The sequence below is a fragment of the Mytilus edulis genome, chromosome 14 (genome assembly GCF_963676685.1).
Source record: "Mytilus edulis chromosome 14, xbMytEdul2.2, whole genome shotgun sequence".
Taxonomy (NCBI): domain Eukaryota; kingdom Metazoa; phylum Mollusca; class Bivalvia; order Mytilida; family Mytilidae; genus Mytilus; species Mytilus edulis.
In genome coordinates, this window is record NC_092357.1 from 7,711,814 (window position 1) to 7,739,732 (window position 27,919).

Genomic DNA, 27,919 nt, shown 5'->3' on the forward strand with positions numbered 1-27,919 from the left:
TTTTAATATGTTGTTACTGATGACAAAATGGAGATCAGGTCCAATAATGGCGATTTTGACTTTTACCGTTCAGGAGTTATGGTTCTTGAAAGATTGAAAAATGGAGTTTCCAGTCGTGTCCGTGCATTTATGCATGAACTGTTCTACCTAAGCTTCCCAAATTTTAATATGTTGTTACTGACAACTAAATGAAGGTCAAGTTCAATAATGACGATTTTGACTTTTACCGTTCAGGAGTTATGGTTCTTGAAAGATTGAAAAATGGAGTTTCCAGTCGTGTCCGTGCATTTACACATGAACTGTTCTACCTAAGCTTCCCAAATTTTAATATGTTGTTACTGATGACAAAATGGAGGTCAAGTTTAATAATGACGATTTTGACTTTTACCGTTCAGGAGTTATGGTTCTTGAAAGATTGAAAAATGGTGTTTCCAGTCGTGTCCGTGCATTTACGCATGAACTGTTTTACCCAAGCTTCCCAAATTTTAATATGTTGTTACTGATGACAAAATAAAGGTCAAGTTCAATAATGACGATTGCGACTTTTACCGTTCAGGAGTTATGGTTCTTGAAAGATTGAAAAATGGTGTTTCCAGTCGTGTCCGTGCATTTTCTCATGAACCATTCAACCAAAGCTTTTGAAATTTTTATATGTTGTTACTGATGGCAAATTAGAGGTCAAGTTCAATAATGACGATTTTGACTTTTACCGTTCAGGAGTTATGGTTCTTGAAAGATTGTGAAATGGCGTTTCCATTCACGTTGTTGCATTTACTCATGAACCATTCAATCTAAGCTTTCCAGATGTTGATACTGATGACAAAATGGAGGTCAAATTTGATATTGACGATTTTCACTTTCACCATTCATCAGTAATGGTTCTTGTGATATTGCCAGGACACAAATAAATATTAATAAATCCGGTTTGCTGTCGTTGTGACAGCCTCTTGTTTTGTCATTTCCCGGGTCCCGCTAGACCTCATTTCCCGTTTTCACGACACAATAATTTGACTTTCACTTGTCCTGCATACAAAAAATCAGCAAACCTTCGTCACGCTTAAACCCCAATGAGACCCACTTAAAAAATATCAATTGAATTTATATTTGATATAAAAGAAGCAGAACTTTTTATTCTAATTCAGGGCATAAAAATCCCATACTCACAAGACGAAGTTGGTAACATGAAAATAAGTCTTTTGAGGTTGTCCATTGTGAACAGGGATATAATGATTGAAAAAAGGAAATGGAATAAGATAAAGAAATTTATCTAGGCCGAATCAGCATGGAATAGGCAGAGTCTAGCAATATTCTTTTCATAATTTCTTAGCTCCTTTTATAGTCATAAATAATTACAGAAGAGTCATGAAACAGCAGATTTCTGCTCTGAAACCTAAGCTAATGCACTAGATAATAGAAGAACTATACTATATCTATTTGTTAAGGAAAGATTTAAATGTGTAGTATCATTGTCCTTAAAACCTTTTACAACCTATAATTTTCTTTGTATCTGTATTTGTTGGTATTTGGGTGTATCATCTTTGAATAAACACTAAATAAAGTAACCATAGTGAGGGTCTTGAAGAAGGTCACATTTATCTGAGTCAACTGTTGTGGATTCCAGCTTTCGAATTTGAAATAATGAATCATATAGTTGGATAACTGTCTTCATACTGTTGGTTACTGTCGCATCATCATTTATTTCACTTTTTTATCTTTTACATATGCATGTATCCCAGAAAAAGTACATGGATAAAGACTTTGATAAACTTTGGCCTTTTTTGCACACTATAAGAATTTGACTTAAGATAAACTTTAGCAACATAATTCTACAAACCTTGATAATGGTATATGAAAAGTTGGTCAAAATATGATTACGATTTTATTTGCATAAATTTAATTTGGATCCATTCTTGAACTAGGGGAACCATATCTAAAACATTGGTCAACAGATAATTAAAATTTGGTATATATTTTTGATATCCATATTTGGCTAGTCATAGCTATGACTGTCAATGTTGCTTACTTTTTCATCACTTGGTCTCTGATGGAGACTTGTCTTATTTGCAATCATACCACATCTTTATTTTACATGGCGACGTCACCTTGAAAGTAGGAATTTACAAGAGTGTACATGTTGGTGATGGCTTCTTTATTTTCAAAATTAGGCTTTGTGTAAATGCAATATTCTTTGTAATTATGGTATAATTGTAAATGAGAGTATTTAAGGGTTGTTAATTTGTACAGATTCAAGAACAAAATAACTGCTTTCTGTGATATGATCCTCAACCATTTCCATTTTAATCTCCTCTACACCCTTTATTAGGAACTTTTATGGCTTATAAATAACACTGTATACCCCTTTGTGGTTTGTCTCAGATCATTGTGTAACAATTTCAAAATTAAATAAGTGTACATTTGTAACATAGTATTTAAAGACTTAAGATTGTTAGGATAACTTGGACTAATTGAATGGTTTGAAGATTGAGTTCGCCTTTTAAACCACCTGATGAATTTGTTGATAGAATTGTCTATAATTGTGTCAGGTCAAATAAAAAAGGGAAATTTGATACAGTGATTGTATGACACAAATGGAATTGTATAGTACAAATATTTACAATTGTGTACATCCACTTTTGTGTGTGTTATACCAAGTTGGTTTGATATCTGATATATGATACGATGATTTTGTAATTTTAAACAGTTACTTATAAAAATTGGCATTTTTTATTTATGGGTTTTTGTTTCTCATTAGAGATAGAAATTGGAAAAGATATTTGAATAGAAAATAATGATAACATAAAAGACCCAGGGTTGTTTGTTTGTTTGTTTGTTTTTTCATGCCCCACCTACGATAGTAGAGGGGCATTATGTTTTCTGGTCTGTGCGTCTGTTCGTCTGTCTGTTCGTTCGTCCGTCCGTCCGTTTGTTCGTCCGTCTGTCCCGCTTCAGGTTAAAGTTTTTGGTCAGTAGTTTTTGATGAAGTTGAAGTCCAATCAACTTGAAACTTAGTATACATGTTCCCTTTGATAAGATCATTCTAATTTTAATGTCAAATTAGAGAATTTATTCCAATTTCACGGTCCACTAAACATAGAAAATGATAGTGCGAGTGGGGCATCCATGTACTGTGGACACATTCTTGTTTTTTTTATTGCTGTTCTTCATTTTGAAAGAATCATCACAGCAAAGAAATAATGTTGATAAATAAGGAGTTTTATAGTACATCTAAAGAGTGGAAAATTAATGCATATAAAATAGAGAGTAGACAAGTCCATGTATTAAGAATTAAGTTAAAATTGGCTTCTTTTTCTGGTCAAAATGAAACAGCAAATCTTTGCAGTTTATGAGTTAATTTTATACTGTTAACATTTGCGATACATTATAACATTTGTGATGAAAAAATGTTGGCTGAATACATAAAAATTATCTAAAATTTACATTTTGGAATTTTGAATGAAACATTTGTCCATACTTGTATTTGAACTCTGTATAAGAATATGAATGGAGATCATATCTGTTTCTATACATGATGGTTTATCATTTCTATCCAAACAACTACTTTATTAACATCATAATATTAGTTCGTACATTTCATAAATAACAGATTTTACACCTGAACGATTCTAAATTCTGATTGGTTGAGAAGATAAAAAGATTTTAGCTCTTGCTGTGAAGTGAAAACTAACTAAATTTTGGATACAGTTTTAGGAATTATCTATTTTCTTGTTTTGCATTGTTTTATGGATTATTTTTAGTGATTTTTTACATCAGTTCCTTAGTTTAGCATCTAATCAACAGGTATGGTTAATAATTTACAGGTGAAATAAGGTTTTATGGCTGTCAGAAAATTCTCGTAAACAGGTGTCCTCTAAGTTTAGTCATCATATATACATACTATAATGATACATTAATGCTTATACATAAAGATTTACAGAAATTGTGACCTTACTTTAAACCTAATAAAGTGTTTCAAAACACCAATTTAGATTTAAAGCATGAAATTGTTTCTTTAACTTGCAGTTCATTTGGATACAATTTTATACATATAAAGATACAATGTGGACATTTTTGTTTAATCAGCCATTTATGAATATTTCGTAGGTTTGTAAGCGTGAGTAACATTTCTCCTTAAGCCAAAACTGTGATTTTGATTAATTTACATACTTTTATTTTTTCTAAATGATGACACATTGAAAAGGCCTGAACTTTTCTATATTTGCCTAGTTTCAATAATCAAAGTTAAGTCGTCAATAGAAGATGTTCAAATGTTCATAAAATTTTCACATTTTTACCTGTTGATTTTTATGCTATTAAAATGTAGTTAACCTTCCTTTTGAAGTAGTAAAGGAATTTTATATGTTTTTACTGGCAAACTGCTGCACTTCTCTAATCAGTTGTTAAGGTTAAACTCCTTTCCTTTCAGTGGAACTATACAAATAAAATTTAGAGATATCAGTGGTGGATTCAGGGGCGTCACTCCAAGCTTTCATGGGTTGAACCCTCCTTTCTTTGAACAATCAATACATTTGAATGGGGTCATATAATTTAAACCCCCTTTAAAACTCCTTGGTTGTGACCCCCCCCCCCCCCCCCCACTTCCCTTTTTATGCCCCACCTACGATAGTAGAGGGGCATTATGTTTTCTGGTCCGTTCGTTCGTCCGTCTGTTCGTTCGTCCGTTCGTTCGTCCGTCTGTCCCGCTTCAGGTTAAAGTTTTTGGTCAAGGTAGTTTTTGATGAAGTTGAAGTCCAATCAACTTGAAACTTAGTATACATGTGCCCTATGATATGATCTTTTATTTTAAATGCCAAATTATAGTTTTGACCCCAATTTTACGGTTCACTGAACATTGAAAATGATAGTGCAAATTTCAGGTTAAAGTTTTTGGTCAAGGTAGTTTTTGATAAAGTAGAAGTCCAATCAACTTGAAACTTAGTATACATGTTCCCTTTGATAAGATCATTCTAATTTTAATGCCAAATTAGAGAATTTATTCCAATTTCACGGTCCACTAAACATAGAAAATGATAGTGCGAGTGGGGCATCCGTGTACTGTGGACACATTCTTGTTAATTAAGGTTTCAAACTTTTGGGTATTACTGTATCTTGAGACTGTATCAGCTGAACAAGATGATAGTGACCACTGCTAATAAGACATGTTTTTGCTTGATAGAAATGACCTTAATTGCTGGTTTCACTGTACTGGTGATATATTACTTCTCAGCCACCATGTTGAAAAAATAACATCTTTACTTTCATTTGTCTGTAGGATATTTGTTTAAAGATGTCACATATTTACGCTATTTATCTTTAAATTTGAGATGGACCTTTTATTTTACATATAAATAGAAAAATAATGGTTTATTATTGGAATAAACATCAATACCATAAAGTCCAAACATTTCTAAATAAGTGACACTGGTTTGTTTAGAATACAGACTTTAGAAAGCTGTCTGAAGGAATGAAAATACTTAATAGTAAAATCTATATACTCATTGAAATGCAACTTTTGTTGAGAATGCTTATATTCCTTCAATGAAAGGTAAGAGGTCATTTCTAGAAAATCTTTGCTTAAATGCCTGCTTAAGGTCAAACATGATAACCCATAAGTTTGAGTCTTAGCTGCATACAATTTGAAAATGACTTATAATAACAGGAAATGCTTTATTCTGCCTACTAAGATTTTTTTTAAAGGTTACCGATTACGGTATAATCTAAAGAAAGTCACTCCTTTTTATCTGTAGAGAATTATTATCCGCTCCTGGTGTGTGGTTTACCCGATTTAAATATTTGTGGTTTGCATGTTAATATCATTTTTACAGATGTAACTTTTCAAGGTCATTAAAAAGTAACCTTAAAAGTATTGCTCGGAAGAATGTTAACGAAATAATATTTCTTTTCACTCGAATTGCACAATGTATTCAACACAACGTTTTCAGTTTCAGATAAAGTTTCAGAATGATATTTTTTTTTCAAAATTCCTTTTTGTGTTACAAGGTTACTTCAAGGTCAAAATATCTGTTTCATTATCAATATTGTGTCTTTGTCAATTGAATTCGGTTAATGTTTTAAAAATTTAAAGTCATGCAATTTTAAATTGAAAATTTTATCTCACTTTAAACTAGACTGTTGGTCTTGAATTTGATAGAAATTTTTGGAGCTTTTTCATTGAATAAGAGCACTGCAACTTTTCAAAGTAAATGTGCCAAATTAAAATTGATTGTAGGGTGAATTGAAATGTTTACAACTTTATAAGTTTTTTTAACCTATTCAACATCATGACCTGTGCAATCGATCTCTTGCTGAAATATTCAAAGTTTTGTTGAATTTCTTCTGAAAAGGGATTGTTTCTTATGAGCAGATTTTTGTCTAATATTCAATTCACTGAGCAGAGAGAAATTATGTCAATTATAAGAAATTACATGTATTGACAATTCATTGCAAAATGTATGCTTCACCAAAACTCATTAACAGAACATGCAATAAAAATAAGACAAAAGTTTAATTGTTATCATTTTCTTTTCTAGAAATTTCAGCATCAATTAGCAGGCAAACATCCGTCTTTCTATTCTGCTACTCGTCTTGGAAGAAACTTAAAGGATCGTTGTACAAAAACTGACCCAGAAAGAGATGTTCTCCAACAGATGGTCGATGATTTAAAACATAAATGGAATTCTGTTCGTTCTGTAATATCTATAAGGTAGGAAAATAGTATGAGTATGTGAGAGAATGCATGAGTATAGAGATCAAGATTATGTGGAGTTGAGATTAGTATGGAGATCAAGAGTATGTGAAGTTAATATTTGTATAGATTTCAAGATTGTGTGGAGTAAGAATTTATATAGAGAACAACCTTGTGTGGGCTAAGAATTAGTATAGAGTTCAAGATTGTGTGGAGTAAAAAATTGGAATAGAAATCAAGATTATGTGGAGTAAGAATTAGTACCATATAGAGATCAAGATAATGTAAGAATTACAATAAGGGTCAAGCCTATGTTTATCAGAGAGAGAGACAGCCACATATGTTGAACATAATGCTTTACCTGAAAGAGTGAGTGAAAGATTGTTAATTCAGTCTTACAGGGAGAGGGGCAGAGGGGCAGACATATAGAAAGAGTCCCTGCCTTTGTGTGCACTTGCTGGCCCCTGCATTTAGTCCTTTAGTCAGACATTGAGTGAATTGATACTTGTAGATATGCTTTCATTTTACAAACTTTCAACCTAAGCTTAATCATACAGGTAAGTAAAGCAGGCAGCACATTTCTGAATTTTGAGTCGGTGCACTCTTTTTTGTGTAAATCTAGTTCAATGGTGTGTGAATCTTTATAACATCATACCCTGGGTGAAACCTTGTAAATAGATAACGATCTATAATACTCCAATTATTATAATGTCACCTATCCTGGTATGTCTGTGGTCAGCGACACATAAAGTTGACGATTTCTATTATCTCCGTCTAATTAGTGCTACAGAAATGTGACACACACCCGCCTTTAAGGTCTTTATGTTGGAGATCTTTGATAGTTATGGCTAATTGTCTTGTGGTAAAATACTTTTTTACTTTGAATGGGACTAATTTGAGAGTGACAAGTACATTGACACTTGTTTTATGAAGAGTATATACACGGGTTGTTTACTTCCTAATTTGTGTGAAAATAAGTGTAACTTGTTCAGGTGTATTAAGTTAAATTTAAAGTATGTCAATATCGCATCCAATTGTGATATATTAAACAAAACGAATAAATGAGGTTATTATGAGTCTAAAATATTAAAATCAAGGATGAAACTTTTCTTCATTCAGTCATGTTTTTCTACAAATTTTACAGGCTAAAACAAATTTAAGGAAAGACAAAAAAATCTGGCAATTAACTTCAATAAGGGATTATATATTTCAATTAAAAAATCTAAGTATGAAATATTATAGAAACATTTAAAAACAATACAAGTTTGTGTTTGTTCCTTGTCCTAAACATGCATGACTATAAGGCCAGTGGCATTAAGCAAACACTTATTGTATTTATTGTGTGTCTCAACTTTCTAAATTTCAGTGCCTTTACTTTATAACATTTTTACAGGAAAATAAAGTTGTAAGTTTTCTTTCATTATGTGTACTTTGAAAACTATATCAAGTGCTTTTCAAGTTTTTGACTGAAATTAACCTTTAAAGTATTCCTAAGACTAATTAACATATTATTGGTTCTATAAGACATTAGTACAAACTGTTACAATTATTACATTTTGTAATAATCAATGATTGTCTCCCTTTAAAACTGCATGCTCTCATTGGATTACTTATAATTTACAAACTTAAGTCACTCCTTCAACATCTGGCCTTGTGGTCATACAAAAATTTGAGTATGATTATCTTTCTCAAGACTCAGAATTCAACTAATCAATATGTTAAATGTCATGTTTCAAGCACAAATTTTGTACTCCTTGTACTGAGTTAAAAGGTGTACGACTAAGGTCCCTTATCTTATTCTGTCATCACCGCATCTAGATTCAGACAGAGCCCAAAGCTGCAAGTACTGTCATAGAAGTATATACACTGCCAAGTCATTATTGTACCTTGAAATCCAAAAGTCAGTGGTTATAATCATAATATCATAAAAAAGGATTCCTCAATAGAGTGGGGCGCTCATATTCGCCGTGGACACAATTTCGCCGTTTTATGATTTTTAAAGCTGCAGTTATTTGGTTTTAAATAGATGTGTTACAACGTCGAATATGTGTCCTCCGTTGACAAAACATCAGGAAGTTTCAAACACACTTTAATCCAACATTTCAAATGATTTTTCTCAAAACAAACACGTTTTAAAACTAAGAATATTTTGCATTTGAAGTTATCTTCATATAGAAATATCAGTATACTTCAAAAACATAAAGACCTGAACATAAACCGAAGAAAACATGGAAAGATATGGCGAAAATGAGCACCCCACTCTACAGGTGCTTTGCAACATGTAATGAATGTTATACAGACTGGTAAAAGAAAGAGTAGATAAACAAACTAACATACATCAGTTAGTCTCTGGTGGAGAGATTTCTCATTTACAATCATACCACATCTTTGACTTTTATATACCACATCTTTGAATTAAATAATAGCCGAAACTGCAATGTAGCGGAGATTCTCAAAAGTTTTTTGAAAATGTTAAAGTTTATTAACTGATTTCTTTCTCTTCAAAATATAAACAAAAGATGTTGAGTATAAGTTAATGAGACAGCAACCCTACAACTAAAAATAAACTACACAAGAATGATATAATCAATCCAGCAGAAGTAGAAACATTTGAGATGTTGACTTTGGGATAGCTGTGATATTATAGCCTCATGGTGGTTAATCAAACTCAAACAGATATATGTTTAGCTGCAGGTGTAAATAAGCAGCAGAAAGGGTTCAAATTTTTATTATTCTTGATTTGATTGCATTTAAAGCCATAGATAGAAAAACTTGAATATACTCATAACTTTCAACCACGAATTTTATACAGTAGGAAATTGCAATTCCACACATTGAAACTATTTGATTATTTTGAATTGAATTACACAAGAAGCCACTGAGAGCAAGCAGAGATATAAGAAGTGTGGTTTATACATGTATTAAGATTAACTGATTCTGAAGTTCTGAAGACCATACAGGAGTATTATTGGATTATTGACAGCTTGATATACTACTGACAGGATTAGAGGATTACAGGATTATAAAACACATGGTGTTAAGAGGATTTATAAAGATAAGGCACAACCCATTCATCTGTTTGGGTGGATTTTTCCATTTTTTTCCTCTTCAAGAAATTAAGAATAAAACAATTTATTTAATAAAAAAAAATCCAATCCCTGCAGAAAAGACAAATAAACAAATATTGAAAATTATCAGTAGCCATCTTGATCAACCTCAAGGTTGAGTCTTCTACTCATTTTTCAGATCCTCTAGCAACTATTTGGACAATACAAGTCTTAGTTGTCATTAATTGTTCCTCTGTCATGTATTGTTCCTCTGGTCCTAAGTTGTGTTCTGTTCTCTTTAAATGAGTGTTCTTGTCTTCTGTCTGTAAGAATGTGAAACATTGTGTCATTTGTGGTACCTAAATTGCTGTGATGATTTTTTTTTTTTTAGATTTAAGTCAAATGACATGAAAAAGTCATCAAATTATTTTTCAGTTTAATTTTTGCCATGGACTTTTAGTTTGCTCGCACTAAAAACTATAAAAATATTGCCTTAATTTGATTTTATACTCATATTAAGATATCCAAATGTTTAAACTCTACCCTGTCAGACAGTGGGTAAAGTGACCATAGATTATTTTTAGTTAAGGACAAGATTAAACAGTTTATTTAGTTGGTCACACCTCCATAAACAAATAGTTTTAATAGCCAGAACAAACAATCTTTAAGGTTTTAACATTTGTACCTTTGTGGAGAAAGTTAGTGAAGGACAAAATATTGTTAGTATAGGCACAAAGTTGTAGCACTTCTGGAGTATAAATAAAATATCTTTGATTGTTGTTTGCTTACATTTAGTGACATATGCATATTCACAACTACTCACAATGAGTCCAGAAACTTTCATTGGCCATTAAGTGTTTTATTAAAGTTTTGTCTGACCTTAACAAAGATGACCGTGAAAGTTTCTAAAGATGATTATCTTGTGGTAACCTTGGGTACCGAATAAATATGTAATAATTTTCAAACATTTTGGCATGATTAGAGGTTTTAAATAAACATCAAAAATAAATTACAGATATCTTGTATTATTTTCCTTAGTATTTTTAACAGTTTTAAGGTGATATCACTTATGGGGCTCTACATCATGGGAGGTCTTACACCTCTACTGCAAATTAAATAAAAAACTTTTGGAAACTTAAAAAAAATATTTATCAGATGCATAACATAAACAACAAAAATACAGTGAAGATATCTTTTATTGTTTACTTGTTTGTTTTTCACAGTTTGGATATTATACCACTTTTGGGATTCAATATCATGGGGGTCTATAACACCTATCATTGTCTCTATTCAAAATCATAAACAAGTTTTCCCCTTTTATATTAAGAATAGATTGTAGGAAGAGATAACACCCACTTATCCCCCAATCCCCCCTATCCCCTTTGTAACTAATCTAATAAAACCCTAGGGCTTATGTCATTACCATAACATTTGTTTGAACAGTCTGTCATATTTATAACAATTTTTTGTCAACAAGACCCTTGATAAGATTGGATGGTTTTAAAAATTTCTTGGACAGAGTTTTAAATCATAATTCATTTCTGTAAATAGTTTCACTGGAATTTTAAATTTTACGATTCTAAGTGTCGGGAGTACATTAAAGTTTAAATATTTGAAAGTGAACCGTTTATGTTATAATTGTATCAATGGATGTTATTCACACAAGGTAGGACATAATACAACATATGTTAATTTATATTCAAGGTATGCATTACATAATAGAAATATTAACTAGAAATTTGTTTGAGGTGAATTTCATGGTAGTAAAGAAGTATGCACACAATTTTTTATTGAATAATATAAAAAGTAGCTTATAACTGGATCATCAATTTTGAATAGTCTTGTATAAGCAAAAATGTTGCAATGGGTCTTTTCAATACATTGCAACACTCCCCTCTAATATTTTATTCTAAGCACAAATATTAAAAACAAATCTGCCAAATTTTAAAGTTTTTACAAAATAGATACCAAGGCTCTGACTGTTGAAGGCTGTTCTCAAACCTATCATTATTAAAATAGTATACATTGTGACTAAAAATGGATGAAGATTTGTATCCTTGGCACTCATCTTCTTATTTATAATTGTTAGAGAATTGAATAACTTAGTTAGACCATACATGCTACTCATATTGCAACTAAGCTGTGAGCACACTTTGGTTCAATTTCTGAGGTTTCTAAATTTTTACATACAAATCTAGTTCTAAAATGGCTAATTTCAGATATGGCTAAAATTTATATAAGTAATTACCATTGTTGAACATGTTAAGTCTTGTGCTTAAAGATTTCATCACTTAAATGAATTCCTCTTTGAGTGAAGGTTAATGTCCTTTCCTTCAATTTAAAACAAATTATTGTTATTGTCACTAGGGCTCTAATGCAAGCCCAGCAACATTTTTCTTTATGCAAAACTATACACTTGTGACTACCTTCATTTGATTGAGTGACACACAAATTTCGATGTTTACCTTGCTGTTGAACGATTTTGGTCCCTCACTTCAGATTCACATTGGAAGTGAGCTAGTCAAATTATTTCTATTCCTATGGGGTGATTGCCATAATTTATACTTATTTTCTCATAATGTATAGGATAAACATCAATAAGACATCAAACCAACAAGGAAATAAAATCAGAATTTGAGAATTGTCTCCAACAGCGAGAGTCTGTACTATATCTCATGAAGAAAATAAATTGAAACAGAGTTCTGGGACTATTTCACCTATTTGTCCTAGCATGGAAAAAAATGTCCTGAGAAAAAAATCCACCCTCACTGAAAGATGGACTAGTGGTGCCTTAACAATGACCTTTGACTTATACACGAATTTGTCTAAGCAGCAGAGACTATACTTCAACTATCTATGCATTTTTCCCAGCAGAGGCTTCTTAATATTTTCTGAAGAAATGTAATGGTATAAAAACATATTCCAATTCAAGGAACAGAGAATTCCCCTTAGATGACTTAGATCACTATCACTTACATTTCCTATATAACAGAGCTTTGACACTTGTTATGAAATTGCTGTCATTTAACATGGTTGCGTAAAGCCATTATTTGCCTGTTAGATAACTTCTAATTGGTTTGCTAATTGATCATAATGGACACGTTAAATGTTACAATTAACAGGCGTTCCTATCGTCACCTCACTACGAACTTTATCGCCAAATATTTGCCCAACAAACAACCATGTTTATTGGAAGAAAAGATCTGTTTGATTTAGAAGGAGTAAAATTTACGAATCTTATGTGTAGACAAATTTTAAATATCGAACGATGCCAAAATGGAGGCCACGGAACGATGACATTATCAGTGGGCTAATATTGCGGTTGTATATCGTTTTCTATTTCAAATAAAGTGTTATCTTTAAACAAATTATCCCCTTGTTGTTGGGGAATGATAGGAGTTTAATAAACTTTTGATGGTGTCATAAATTTGGGTATATTAAATCGGCCCTATTAAATGGCAGGTTAAAAGTACAGCACAATTAATTCCACCGAGATTCGTAAGCGAATTTTGAATTGAAGCAAACGTCTAAGAAACAATACATTGAAACTTTAGACAGGAAGGCTTGCGCCTGTTAACCACAGTTCCATAGTTCTCGTCAGCAATAATATATTCAAACTTCGAAATCATTTTGCAGTTTGTCACAATGTTGCCTTAATTTGTCATAAGAAACTGCTTTTGAATTAATAAGTTGTAATATATATATATATGTACAGCCTCGCATACCAGTCTGACTCGCTCCAAAATTGGACGTCTTCGGATGCCCACTTGATAGTTTTTAATTTGATAATATATTTGCTCTTCTGCATTATTTGATGTATGATCTCACTGTTCAAGTAAAGGACTAAAACATCATCGATTGGTCCCAGTTTAAAATTACAAATTTTGAGGAAAAAACACGGTAAAATTCACTAAATGCCATCTGTAATTCTGTTTTTAAGCGTACACACTGTTTTAATAACCTGGAAAAGCAAATGATTTTATTTTTTCATTTAATTACTATAAGATAATTCAAATTACGCGGGAAAATTTTCTAGAAAAAACTGTTTTTATCAATATTGATTCTAAATAAGGAAATCAACGTGTGTCACAGATTTACCTTGATAACGGATACACACATCAAAGCCTTACCGATTGTACAGGTAAAAATAAAATGTTTACGTGTTGTAAATATTTCGTCGGGACTTTTTTTATTTAACTTGTTGAATCTTTTACTATATATCATCTTGTGCAAGGATAATTAACCAATTTAGATTCCAACTGTGTCTTGTAGGAGAGAAAAAAGTGAAAGCGTAGTTATTTAATAAAGTTTTCACCTGTGGTTTTAAATTAATGGATTTACCTGTGATCTCTTTAAAGAAAAATAAACAAAATGCCCAAGGAGAGAATTGAAAATAAAGAATTTATATGATTTGGCTCGGGAGGAAAATTAAATGCTGCCAACAGTGTTTGTGGTGCGAATTTTTTTTTTTCTTCTATAGAACGGGATTACGGAATTCACGGTCCGTGGAAGATGTATTATGATTTATCATGCAAGCTGTGAATAAATTTTAAAATCTGTCAAAAATTGAGTTATGGAGATGTAAATAAGAAACCAGTGGAATTTAATATACTTATGATAAATGGATAAACATAACAATAGCAGTGAAGCGGCGCCGCACCCCCGGAACGATGACCCATGGGGTGAGAACGACCCGTGGGATCAAACCTTCATTCCACGATTTAATATGATGTCTCCCAGGTAAGCTATCACAGGTCATAGTTAGTATTCAGTATTTTAATTTGAATCGTGACCTTTGTATCTTTGTGAACTTGAGGAACCCGCTCTTTGTCTGTTTATTGTAACTGCTAGCATTGTTGTATTTATATGCATTGTCTTAAAGTTTCGGGTGAACGATTTGTAAACTAAAGCCATTGATCTGTTGTGCTTAAATGCCCAAGTGGCTACATTTGGATGAAATATGGGTCTGTAGTTTATGCATTGTCTGGCACGAGTCATCAGTCACCATCGAGGTTATTGCTTGTGCAACAAGAAGAGTGGCTTTTTGTTTGTCACTGGTGCAGCATGAGAATAGAGGGATTGGTAGATATATATAGACGAGAAGATGTGGTATGAGTGCCAATAAGACAACTCTCTATCTAAGTCACAATTTATAAAAGTAAAAGAACAGTCTTCAACACGAAGCCTTGTCTCACACCGAACATGCATGATTTTCAAGTTGCTCACTTTAACTTAAATAACTTTTTTTGATTTTGAAAAAATTAATTGATAAAAGTGGAAAAGTGGGTCGTGTATGCTTGTGTATATATAAAACATTCTGTGAGGAGTATTGGAGATATGTAGATAGTGTAAATAACATTCATGACAAGATATTCTTGGTGTTCCTTAAAGGAAGGCAATACAAACAGAAGAAGAAGAAGTTTCTGTGGTAAATCAGATCGTTTGAGTAATTCATATGATAAAACGTTGATAATTAACCTCAATGCCCAGGGAGAACAAACAGATCAACTGTAATTTATACAAAGTTAAAACTGTACTCTTTTCCTTCATGTTCTTTATAATCAATATTGACTTTCAAAATTCTAAAAATAACCAAGATCCCGTGAATATGAGTATTCTATGAATATTCTAATCTGGTCAACACACAATTGAAATCCATATCAGTTTACTTTCAAAATTCTATAAATAAACAAACTCTCGTGAATATATATGACTAGTCTACTCTGGTCAACCTGGGAATATATAATTTATGTCCCAACCCACAATTTAATTACAAGGTCTTTATGTCCCAGGATCATACACACAATTTAATTACAGTCTTTTTTTTTTTACCTACAATGTACTTAATTTTTTACATCAATCATTTTCCCCAGCTGTTATCTAGTATGACAAGAGATTACGATAAACTTGATATACATGTTTTCTTGACAGTTTATGTAACAGAATTAATCATAAACTTTATACATGTCTATGGCCTATTTAAGTCGGAGGTTATTCTTACCGTGAAACTTTTGACAACTGACCCTGCTTGAAAAAATGTAGTAACTTTATTGTTCATTCAAATTTATTACCGTTTCTTGCTTCTGACCATAACTTTAAAATACCTGAATGGTTTTATTTGTCAAAATTTATTTATGTCTAATGGGAGTCGTGGTAAAAAAAATGTAGTAAAGTTCACACTAGGATACCCTTTCTAGGAATTTATTTGTTTAAAATGTACAGGAATTTAAGTATAAAAGATACATGCTGACTTGCTTTTGTGTTTGTTCATGATCATTGTTATCTTAGTAGGTTAAGTTGTGTTTCAAGGACTAAACTGTTTAGAACATAATTACTTAAAGTTTAGAGAATACATGTACATGTATTTATGCTCTAGCATAATCTGTATAAGGAACACATGTATGTACAAGTAAATATAATCATCAGATCTTTGTTCAAGTTCAGAAAACATATGTACAATGTATGTACACGTAAAGAGAACACATATCTATGTTCAAGTTCAGAGAACACCTATATGTTGAAGTTGAGAGAACAAATACATTTTCAAGTACAATGATGATTTGTGCAGTTATGTTCAAGTTCGATGAACAAATGTATGACCATGTACAGAGAACACATTTATGTTTCAGTATAGAGAACACTTGTATGTTCAAGTACAAAGAACACATTTATGATTCTGTATAGAGAACACTAGTATGTTCAAGTACAGTGAACACATTTATGATCATTATAGAGATCACTTGCGTGTTCAAGTACATGGAACACATTGATGTTTCAGTTTAGAGAACACTTGTATGTTCAAGTACAGTAAACACATTATGGTCATACATTTGTTCATTGTACTTGAACATACATGCACAAATGATCTTTGTACTTGAAAATGTATTTGTTCTCTAAACTTCAACATATAGGTGTTCTTTAATCATGTATAAAGAACACTTGTGTTCAAGTACAGTCAACACATTTATGTTCATGTATATAGAACTCTTGTGTGTTCAAGTACACCAAACACATTTGTGTCTTAGTAAAGAAAGCAGTTGTACATGTATGTTCAAGTATACAGAATACATGTTCAGGTGAAGAGAACACTTGTTTGTTCAAGTACACTGAGTACATTAATGCTCTGGTGAAGAGAACACTTGGATGTTAAAGTACACTGAGTACATTAATGCTCTGGTGAAGAGAACACTTGGATGTTAAAGTACACTGAGTACATTAATGCTCTGGTGAAGAGAACACTTGGATGTTAAAGTACACTGAGTACATTAATGCTCTGGTGAAGAGAACACTTGGATGTTAAAGTACACTGAGTACATTAATGCTCTGGTGAAGAGAACACTTGGATATTCAAGTACACTGAGTACATTAATACTCTGGTGAAGAGAACACTTGTATGTTCAACTACACTGAGTATATAAATGCTCTGGTGAAGATAACACTTGGATATTCAAGTACACTGAGTACATTAATGCTCTGGTGAAGAGAACACTTGTATGTTCAAGTACACTAAATACATTTTATATGTTCAGGCAAAGAGAACACTTGCATGTTCAATTAAACTGGATACATCTATGTTCAGGCAAAGAGAACACTTGCATGTTCAATTAAACTGGATACATTTATGTTCAGGCAAAGAGAACACCTGTATGTTTAAGTACACATAATACATTTATGTTCAGGTGAAGAGAACACATGTATACCATAATGTTCAAGTGCATTCTGATTAAAAGAATAGATTATGTCAGCAACAAATGGAAGAAGACTTACAAGTTTTAACCTTCAAGATTATGGGTTTCAACTCTGTTGACATTGACCTTTGGTTATTTATTATCATTTTTCTTTTTAAATCCATTTTGATTTCAATTTTCCCATGGCTTAACATATTCTTTTCACCCAAATTTATTGAAAGACGATTCCAATTGATCCATGGACTTTTGATGAGGTGGATTTCTTGGTTGTCACTGGAGCAAAGAAGGGTCCATGTCTTATTTTTAAACATTTGTATTTTATATTACTGAAGAAGAAGAAAACAATAGGACAAAAGTAAAGAGAGTTTAGAGAATGACACTGGAACCACACCCCACTACAATATAAGCCATGGATACACATCTAAATCTATCCTTTGTGACTATTAAGTGTTGGATCGAGAACTTTTTTTGGTGGTGTTCGTGTTGCTTAGTTTTCTATGATGTATGTGTACTATTATTTGTCTGTTTGTCTTTTTCATTTTAAGCCATGGCATTGTCAGTTTTATCTATGAGTTTGACTGTCCCTCTGGTATCTTTTGCCCCTCTTTTATAAGGGTCCTGCTCCAGTCATACTTCAGTGATTCCCTTTATAATCAACCAAAATATTCCCACAATAGGGAAACCCAACCTCCCTCCCCCTAGATCCGCCTATGCTATTATTTTTTATAATGAAGAGTTTCTGATGGCCCTGACCACAACTCTAATTGTTAACCACCTGCTGTGATTCACACCTTATTAGCTATCTCCTATGATGGAAGAGTTTTTTTAAAACAACCTTGTCTGACTTAACGGCCATCGCACGGTCGGTAAAAATCTTCCCCTAATCTCTACTATTTATACAGAACAGATTTGTGTAAATCTGAATGTGCATGTACATGTATATTATATATAACCAAACATAGTATTTAATCCAATAAGTAAGGGCAGGTATAATTAACTAATAACGGGCTGTAAAAATACAAATGGTATAAAATATTTATGTACATGATACTAGGTTCTCTGATCAATACACAACATATGTTGTAAGGCGATTGATCAGCTATGAGACATCAAGGTAGATCAGACTTAATCATATATACAATTCTAAACTTAAACAGTGGGCGGGTCTTCATATGGAAATTTTAAGATGACTAAAGGGGGTCCTATGGGGTATTTTGTTTTAATGATAGTTAAATGTTTTAAATTGAATTCTCTTTATGACTGTAATTACTAATTTGTCATTAGATATTGGGGATTTTAATTGATAGTGTATTTGTATCTTTATATGTGGTATAAAAATAGTAAAATAAATTTCATGTTTGGAAATTCCCCAATTGAGCCTAATTTTAAACATGTGTAAGCACATGCAAGTTAATGACGAAGATTCCTTATTTATTTCTGTTTCATTCAAAGAAACAGGTATTGAACAGATTGTGATGAAATAATACTTTGAATATATTTTACTCTGGGACTTAAATTACTTTGAAACAAGTAATAATTTCGTCAAGAAAAAAAGATAAATGTGTTCTACATAAAAAATATATTGCTCACAGCAAAACATTAATAGTGTACAGTACATGTATTAATTTGACTGTTGACTGTAAAAGCTCTCATATTTGAACTTTTCATGGTGACATAAAGTGATCAAACTGTTGAAAAAGGATTGATTTTATTTGTATTTATATACTTCTGTGTGGACTTATATTGAGTAAAGAAGTTCTATTTGTATCACACTTATGAACTGTAGTGAACGACTGTTGAACAGTGTGAATCTGACTGTTGATATAAACTGAGTTAACAGAATGAAAGTGTTGAAGAATATGTATGATGATCTGAGGAGTAGAATTAGTGAGGATTTTGAGGAGGAGTCTGAGGAGGATATTGAGTATGATATATCTATCTAATATCTTTATTTATATGAATTAAATTAACAGCTAAGTTTAAACTGTTATTAACCGGAATTCCTTATTCTGGGAAGTAAGGTCATAGCCATTTCAGACTTTAAACTGATAAGAAATTTCATTTTTAATACTTAATTAACCTGTTCATTTAATTCTATCCCATTCAAAATTGTACAAGTTAATCTGATTTACAAACTGTCTCGAGAAGATCAGACATAAGTTATAAAGAATCTATCAGACTTGTGAATAAGAATTTGTAATTGTCGATGGACCAAACCATATATTGCATTTAACTTATTTTCTTTTGAGATTTTGTTTTCCTCGGTTAATAGGAGATGACTCAATCAATTTGAACTTAAATATTCCATCGTCCATTACATATGCAATATATATTCAATACTTATCTATGTAAGTATATGTCTTTGACCTACATTTATTTGTAATTAAGTTATGTAGATTCTCCAGATGGTTCTTAGACATGGTAGAAGATGGGTGTTTGGTAAGCATCTTTCAATAATAATTATTTATTTTTCAGTCAAAATAAGCTGGACGAGGCACTGTTGACATCGGGGAGAGTGGCTGATGCCCTCACGTCACTCCTAGAATGGCTCAACAAGGCAGAGGCTACGTTAGCCGAGGACCAACCGGTATTGGGTGACCTTGACACTATTAACATGCTGGTGGAACAACACAAGGTAACAACAGGTTTAAACAACACAATAATATAAAAATCATACACTCATGACTGAAAGAACTGTCTCGGTGGTCTTGTGGTAAAATGTTTGCCTTTAGTGTAGGAGGTCATGGTTTGGAACCTCTGCAGGGTCAAATAAAAAACTTTAAAATTGGTATTCTCTGCTTCTCAGCTAAGCATGCAGCATTAAGGTGTAAAAACACAGACTGGTCAGCACGGATTCTCTTAATATGTCTAGGTAGGGGGACCCATCTACCTGCAGACTGTTACCTTGTGAACTAGCTAGCACATTGAAAATTAGTCTCAACATCACAGTCAAGTAAAACAAAGGGTTAATATTCATATTGTATCAAAATTTTCTTGTCCTCAATATGCATATAACGTGCTGCAGGGAGGTCATATTTGACATTTGTCTCTTTGTTTTCATGGTCTTTTACATCCAGGATGCAGAGGGCATACAACATATTTATCATAGGTTTCACGGTCTTATGAATCCATGATTCTGAGCCAGCTGAGTTCATATTCAACATTTGTCTTTTGTTTTTGTAGTCTGACATGGGAAACATATTTGATGTTTTAATGACTTCTGTATAAATATTTGACATGTCCTGGAGGCTTAAAACAAGTTTACATCAACACAGATGACATCATACAATGTGTCCTTGACATAACACTGTTTTATACAAAATACTAATTGTTAAAAGTATTTCTTGTTCTGCATACCTGTTATAAGGTATTTGTGATTGAAAAGATACTGCATTGATGTACATGTACTCATTACAGTTATTACAATGAATCAATAAGTAGTAAAATTTATCAGAGTGCAACCTCAACATACAATGATTACAATATAATATACATTTAGTGTATTCATTTACCCAGCCAAATAGACCATTGATACACTAAAGTGAATAACTGACAAAAGAAAATGAGTTAATACATGCAAATAAAGACGCTCATAGTCTCAGTGATAACTTATATAAACTGCAATAGACAGTTTAAAAGTTATAGGACATCCTGTCTTATATTAGAGCATTTTGTAATAGAACACTTTGCTTGAAGCATTTACAAATACTGTAATGGCTCCTTAGTTTCATTAGAAAAACATTTGAATACATATGACCTTGACCTTAATTACAGGTTAAAAAGTTATAGAAAGTAACTTCTTATATAAGAGCATTTTACAATAAAATTTGATCCCGGTTTGCTAGTAGCATGAAAAATTGCTATAATTGCTCCAAAACTTTATTACGAAAACATTTGAATACATATGACCTTGACCTATATTTCAGGCTATGCAGCAGGAACTTGGTGCTAGAGAACAGACTGTTGCCGCCATGAAGGCCGCTGGGAATGTATCCACGGCTGCACTGGACGAGCTGGAGACAACCTGGGATAGAGTCAATAACCTTAGTGATATTAGAGAGGCAAAACTCAGGGATTCTCTCAAAATGGTAGGGATTTTCTCACAATACAGATCCCATAGATATTTTCAAGACAAAATTTTGTTTTTTTAATTTCATATTTAAATTTTATGACATTATCATGATAATGTAATTAAGTTGGGCTTAGTATTAATTGACCATTTAGTTGACACATAAAGTTTTGCTTGTCATTTTTTAAATTGTCTTTATGATTTGACCTGACAATTTGAATCCAACATTATCTTTATAAGCTTCCCAAACAGAAATAAATAAAGTTTGAATCAAGAAAAACACTTTTATCAATATAACACTGATAATCAGTTTTCAGCTAACAAATATTATAAAATTTTGATTTTTATCACTTTTTTTCAATAATGGTTAATTGAGATAACATAAGAATAATTTTCACTTGATGCTGTAAAGCTTTATATTTCCAGTTGATTCACTCATCCAGAGAGCGATTATCAAAATCTAGGATTTGTAGTGGGATTAAATTATCTAAAGAGTTTAGACCCTGTTAAGGTGGTACCCAACACTTTTACTAAAATCAATTTGGCTCGTTTAATTTTCATAAAATTTTGTCAAAGTATTACAAAAATATAAAAATTTAAAAATTTTGAACCAACCGTTTTGTCAGAAAATTTTATAGCAATTTGACAACCACCAATTTTGAACATTGAGAAGCTTAATATTCCTTTTACAACACAACGTAATTAAAACTTTTAGCTGACTTTACAGAGTTATCTCCCTGTAGAGTTAGGTACCACCTTAAAAGAAATTAATTACTGGAATTGTCTGAAATATTCAGATTAAACAGTGAGTCACAAATGTTTCATGAATGTTTGTTTCTCCTTAGGCTGAAGAGTTCCAGGAAGTTGTCCAAGTCATGAGAGAGTTTTTACCTCAAGCAGAATCAGAATTGAAATATAAAACTTTACCCGAAGATGAAATGCAAATTATACAGCTTATAGAAAAGCATGAAGTAAGTTCTTTATTGTCTAGTTATAACTCAAACTTTCATTCATACATGAGGGTACAGAATAAATAAAGAATAATGGGTCAAAATGATAAGGAATAGAAATAGAGTACATTAAAATGCACCAAAAAAAATAAATAATGGAAAATAAAGAGATGTTTTATAGAGATAAAGATTTTGAAATACTTGGCAACAAGATGAGAAAAATGGCCTCAAAAATTTAAAGACAATCTCATAATAATGACTCTACAGTATGTTATCAGATAGAAATAATAGATTTGTTTTTCTTTTTTAGAAATTCCAAGAAGAGTTACGGAATCATCAAGAATGTGTAGATAAAATAAGAGTGTTAGCTGAAGAAATATTACTCAACTGTCATCCTAATGCAATACGATTTGTTAAATATTACCTCACAATAACCCAGACTAGATGGGATCAGGTTAGTGTTTTATTTCATTAAATCGTGAAATAAATTTGATAAAATATATTATTGTTTAAAATATTTGTTTGTGATTTTGAGGTCAATACAAGAAATAAGATGAAAAAATAACTCTTCTTTGTTAAACATTTACCAGTGATGTTATGCCCCTTTCTAAGAGTGGAGGTTTTATTGCAATCACCTTGTCTGTCTGTGTGTTCATTATGTAATTGTTTTACCCTTTTCTCAGAAACTACTTTACAGAAGGACTTCATATTTAGTCAGCAGCTCAACAGTGTGTACTTTGTGGATCTCCTATACACTTTGTGGATCTCCTATACACTTTGTGGATCTCCTATACACTTTGTGGATCTCCTATACACTTTGTGGATCTCCTATACACTTCCTCTTTTCTGATACTTTGAAATATGAGAATACGAATTACGAATACAAAAGATTTATTTTGATTCAGTTCACATATAACAATACTGACAAAAGCTCTTAATAGCTTTGTACTAAATATATAGAATAACAAACACGACAATAAAATATGCAGACAAGATATATAACAGCACAGATATGTTGAAATACATGCAAAGCATTACTAAAATACATATGGAAACATGCTGTACATTGACCTATAATGGTTTACTTTTTTTAAATTGTTATTTGGATGGAGAGTTGTCTCATTGGCACTCACACCACATCTTCCTATATCACAACTACAATTTAAGCACAAATAAGTGAAGTGATATGTTTAACAGAACAACATATGCATTATACTTATCCTTGATTTCAGTTATTACAGCGAGCTAAGACGAAGGAAGAGCGATTACAGGATGCCTTACGTAATATCCAGGGTAACGCCGCCCTAGTGGAGGAGTTACTTGCCTGGATGTCTGAGGCATATATATTATTATCTACCAAAGAAAGAGACCCTATACCAGATGATCTGAACACTGTAGAAACTTTATATAAAGAACATGTGGTATGTATTTTTAAATATTTATAAAAATATGTATATAAAATGTGTACATTCAAAATCTATTAACTTCAAAATGTATAGAATTCAAGCTTTGACTGTTAATTTGGTTTTAAGTTGGTAAAGAATCTTTTCTTATTACTATTCTTTAATGTGTAATAAAACAATGAAATGTCAAATTTTTCAGGAATTCCATGATGATATAGGAAGTAAAAATGGTGATGTTGAACGATTAACTAAAATAATAGTGGCTGAACCAAAGTCACCAGGACGGCATTATGGAAGGTATGCTTACTAATTCATATTGAGCTTGTTGGATTTATTATGATTCTATTGTAAAAATACAGACATCCATTTTTACTGAATTAGTACATATTTTGTTTGTTTTTTAATTTAAAAATGATTGAAAGATGAAAAGATATAGAAAACTTTCACATTACTCATATATTTCTGATATTACAATGCTGATATTATTGTCATCACTGTAAAAGTTGATGGTTCAGACGTGCCTTTTACAATTACTGACCTTCTGTCGAAAGCTCTCGCTAATTAAAGAGGGACTTGACTTTAACATGTAAATTTTGTTTAAGTGTTTTGTCTTTATTATGGCATATACATTACCAATCTTGTTTATGTATTTTCAGTAATATGAAGTTAAATGAATACGACCCTGGGTATAATCCTAGAGTTTTAACGTTACAAAATAAATGGCGAGTGGTATGGAGAATGTCACTAGATAGAAAGAAAAACCTTCAAGATGCTTTAGATAATTTATTAGAGGTATGCTATCAATAAACTTAGAAGTTATTTTACAACAAATATTGGTAGCTGCTCAAAGGTCAACTTATTGTGAAATATTAGTATACCATCCAATATAGATTATGGAAATCATTACAATTTGTGGAGTAATAGTTTTTGTGGATTCTATTTATTACTTGTAAATTTTCAGTAACCACCATATAGAAGAATTTGAATTAAAAAATAAATCAAGAATCCATGAAAAAAAATGTTTGGCCTCAATCTGTTGCATGCAGTATCCTTAGAATTTAAAAAAAATAATTTACATCAAAACTTGATTGGAAGAAATGCTAGCATTTATAAACTTTTCATTTATATTGTATATTAAAATGTAGGTTGATGACTGTTATAATTTTTTTTCTCTGTTTCAGTTGGAAAGCTTTAAAAACTTTGACTTTAATGTATGGAAACAAAGATATTTAAATTGGATAAAGGTTAAAAAGATGAGAACAACAGATTTCTTCCGTCGACAAGATAAAGATGGAGACGGATATTTGTCTCGAGATGAATTTGTTGATGGAATGTTACAGTCAGGTTTGTAGTTTAGATGATTTTTTCAAAAATTTGTGTTATATTCAAATAGCAGACTAAACTCACAAAAGATAAACATTTGAAGGAATAACAAACAAAGAAAAAAAGAAAAATAAAATCTCATAAATTGGAGAGAGACTGGCAAAATTATGGCAATAAAGGGAAAAGACAATTAACATTGTACAAAACACTACAAAAATATCTAATGACTTAGCATGGTGATCTAATGTGCTTTAGAAGGGTAAGCATATTACAAAATTTGTGAACTTAATATGAATACTGTATGCATGAAAAATTTCTTCTTAGATTTCCTTTCTATTTAAAATTTCCTTAATTTTGTAAATGTCACTGTAAAAAAATGAGGCGCTTTTCTGGATTTACCGTTGTCATATACCCTTACACTAAACATAAGCCTATTAGGCAACCAAATGATGAATAATGCAAATGTCAAATCATGAATAAGCAAGGCAGAATTTTCATTTTATGAAGTAGTAACACATATTAATAGAAATTTCTGTATCACTTTAAATGTTTTTATTATGAAGAATTTTTAAAAAATCTGCATGTTATGTTGCATTGGTATAATGAAGCAATCTGATTGATTAATTTTATTTTTTTGCAGGTTTCACAACCAATAAAACAGAATTAAATGCTGTATTTGATATATTTGATAAAGACAATAAATATTATATGCAATATAGTGAATTTATAGAAGCTTTAAAACCTGATAGACATGTAAGTATTGTTAAAATTAGTGATATTCCATTAAGTTGAAAATGGGAGGTAAGAACTTCCAAAATTCACCAACATCTATTGCAGGTGAAGCAATGACTTGTTCTTTTCTAATGGTCCCAGGTCTGAATTATTTTTTAATGCCAGGCCCGTAGCCAGGAATTTCAAAAGGGGGGTTCGTTTGACTCAAAAACTCGACTTTAACAGTCACAATTCGAACAGAACATTGACTTTAACAGTGCTTATTTGTTTTCAAGGGGGGGTTCGTCCGAACCCCCCGAACCCCCCCTGGCTACGGGTATGAATGCATAAAATGTATGAACAACAGTAATTGACATATATCCAGAAAGAAATGTAGTGCATTAGAGTGTTTGTAACAGAAAATGTATTTTAAATTATATTTACAGCAAAAGACGAGATTAAAGAGCGGCAAAAAACAAATGACGGACGGTGAACTAATACAAGATCAAATAGAGAAAGATGTTTCACAGTGTCAATGTAGGAATCCATTTAATGCTCAAAGGATGTCTGAGGGGAAATATAGGGTAGGTTCTGAACATAGCGTCCATGTAGAAACTCCTTCAATTGTCAAAGATGTTTAAAAAAAAATATTGCTTCTTCCTTTCAAGAACTGATATAATAATGCCTTCTGACAGTTTCTAAAGAAAATTTAAAAGCTTCCATTGTAAAAAGTGAAAATGTTCAAAATTTATTGAAAATCTTTGATTTCTAAAGTAACTCAGCTTACTTCTGACAAAGAAGATAATTTTATCATTGAAATGTAAGACAAAAATTTACTTCCCCTGTACTTGTGATATGAATTTTTTTCTAGTTTTGATATTTTTCTATCTTCCAGTTTGGAGAGAAACAGAACATACGATTAGTACGCTTTCTGAACAGTACTGTAATGGTGCGAGTTGGAGGTGGTTGGGTCACTCTCAATGAATTCTTAGAAACAAATGACCCTTGCAGATGTAAGTTATCAAGCCAAAAATCATTGTCATGCAAATTAGCAGTTCAATTCATTGATATGCAAATTACCACAAACTGCTTATTTGCATATTAATGAATTTCATTATTTGCAAAATATCAATTTTATTCAACATTATGCAAAATACTGATCTTATTGATAAATATTCAAATTATCAATTTTATTCATAGATAAGTTTTATTGCAAAGCTGTAATAGTCTTATATATAATTTTTTTTTTTTTAAATGCATTTGCGACCATAAAATCCCATAATTATAGCAGAGTGTCACAGTTTGAAGCAAAATTTTAAAATAGAACATGAAATGTTTTTGTAATAAGAACAGTAAGCTGTAATGAAAAATATCTTTTAATTTTGATGACCACACTTGAATGTAGGAAATCTGTTATAAGTGTCTGTTATTAACAACATGTAAGGTTAACACTGATATTTTTATGCGTGTTAATAGTTCTAATTACAAAATTAATCAACAAAATAATTTATTAAAGATATTTATAGATGCATATACAATTGTTTGTTCATATATACAAAACAAAACGAAAATACACAAGATATCTGAATAAAGATCAGAAACATGAATTTGTACAGAATGAAACAAAAAGGAAGAACTAAATGCAGATTATGATTTTATTTATTTGTACCAACATAAAAAAAAAACAGTAAATATATGTATATATAAAGAATTTGAAAAAATATACATGAAATAAGATTTAAAACATCAAAATTTACAAGAAAGCTCAGATGTATCCAACTTTCTGCTTTGGTGAATTGGACAAAAACTCTGATGCCAAACTCTTTCTTACCCACTGATTGAATATATATTTACATATATATGTCATATATGCATGGTGTAGGATACATATTCCAGAGAGTAAATGCTTTTATGTATTGCTTAAAAGGTCACATTTATGATTGTATAATAGAGAAATATTTCATATAATGAAAAAAATGTATAAGTGATACAATGGATAAGTAATGATTCTTGAAAAAGAAACCATGAGTCCAGCAGGCATAGTTT

General features: G+C 31.4%; 1 protein-coding gene across 18 annotated transcripts in view; it reads left to right on the forward strand.

The window, feature by feature from the left end:
• The window catches only part of LOC139503208 (microtubule-actin cross-linking factor 1, isoforms 6/7-like), a 122,069-nt gene that overhangs the window by 86,221 nt on the left and 7,929 nt on the right, over positions 1–27,919 (forward strand). For all 18 annotated transcript variants that reach the window (XM_071292954.1, XM_071292958.1, XM_071292964.1 and 15 more), the window contains 12 exons: positions 6,528–6,700; positions 19,893–20,052; positions 21,344–21,505; positions 22,332–22,457; positions 22,747–22,890; positions 23,669–23,857; positions 24,039–24,136; positions 24,496–24,631; positions 25,021–25,183; positions 25,803–25,915; positions 26,320–26,457; positions 26,769–26,886. In XM_071292954.1, the coding sequence (XP_071149055.1) occupies positions 6,528–6,700; positions 19,893–20,052; positions 21,344–21,505; positions 22,332–22,457; positions 22,747–22,890; positions 23,669–23,857; positions 24,039–24,136; positions 24,496–24,631; positions 25,021–25,183; positions 25,803–25,915; positions 26,320–26,457; positions 26,769–26,886 (1,720 nt within the window). The remainder of the gene's footprint in view (positions 1–6,527; positions 6,701–19,892; positions 20,053–21,343; positions 21,506–22,331; positions 22,458–22,746; positions 22,891–23,668; positions 23,858–24,038; positions 24,137–24,495; positions 24,632–25,020; positions 25,184–25,802; positions 25,916–26,319; positions 26,458–26,768; positions 26,887–27,919) is intronic.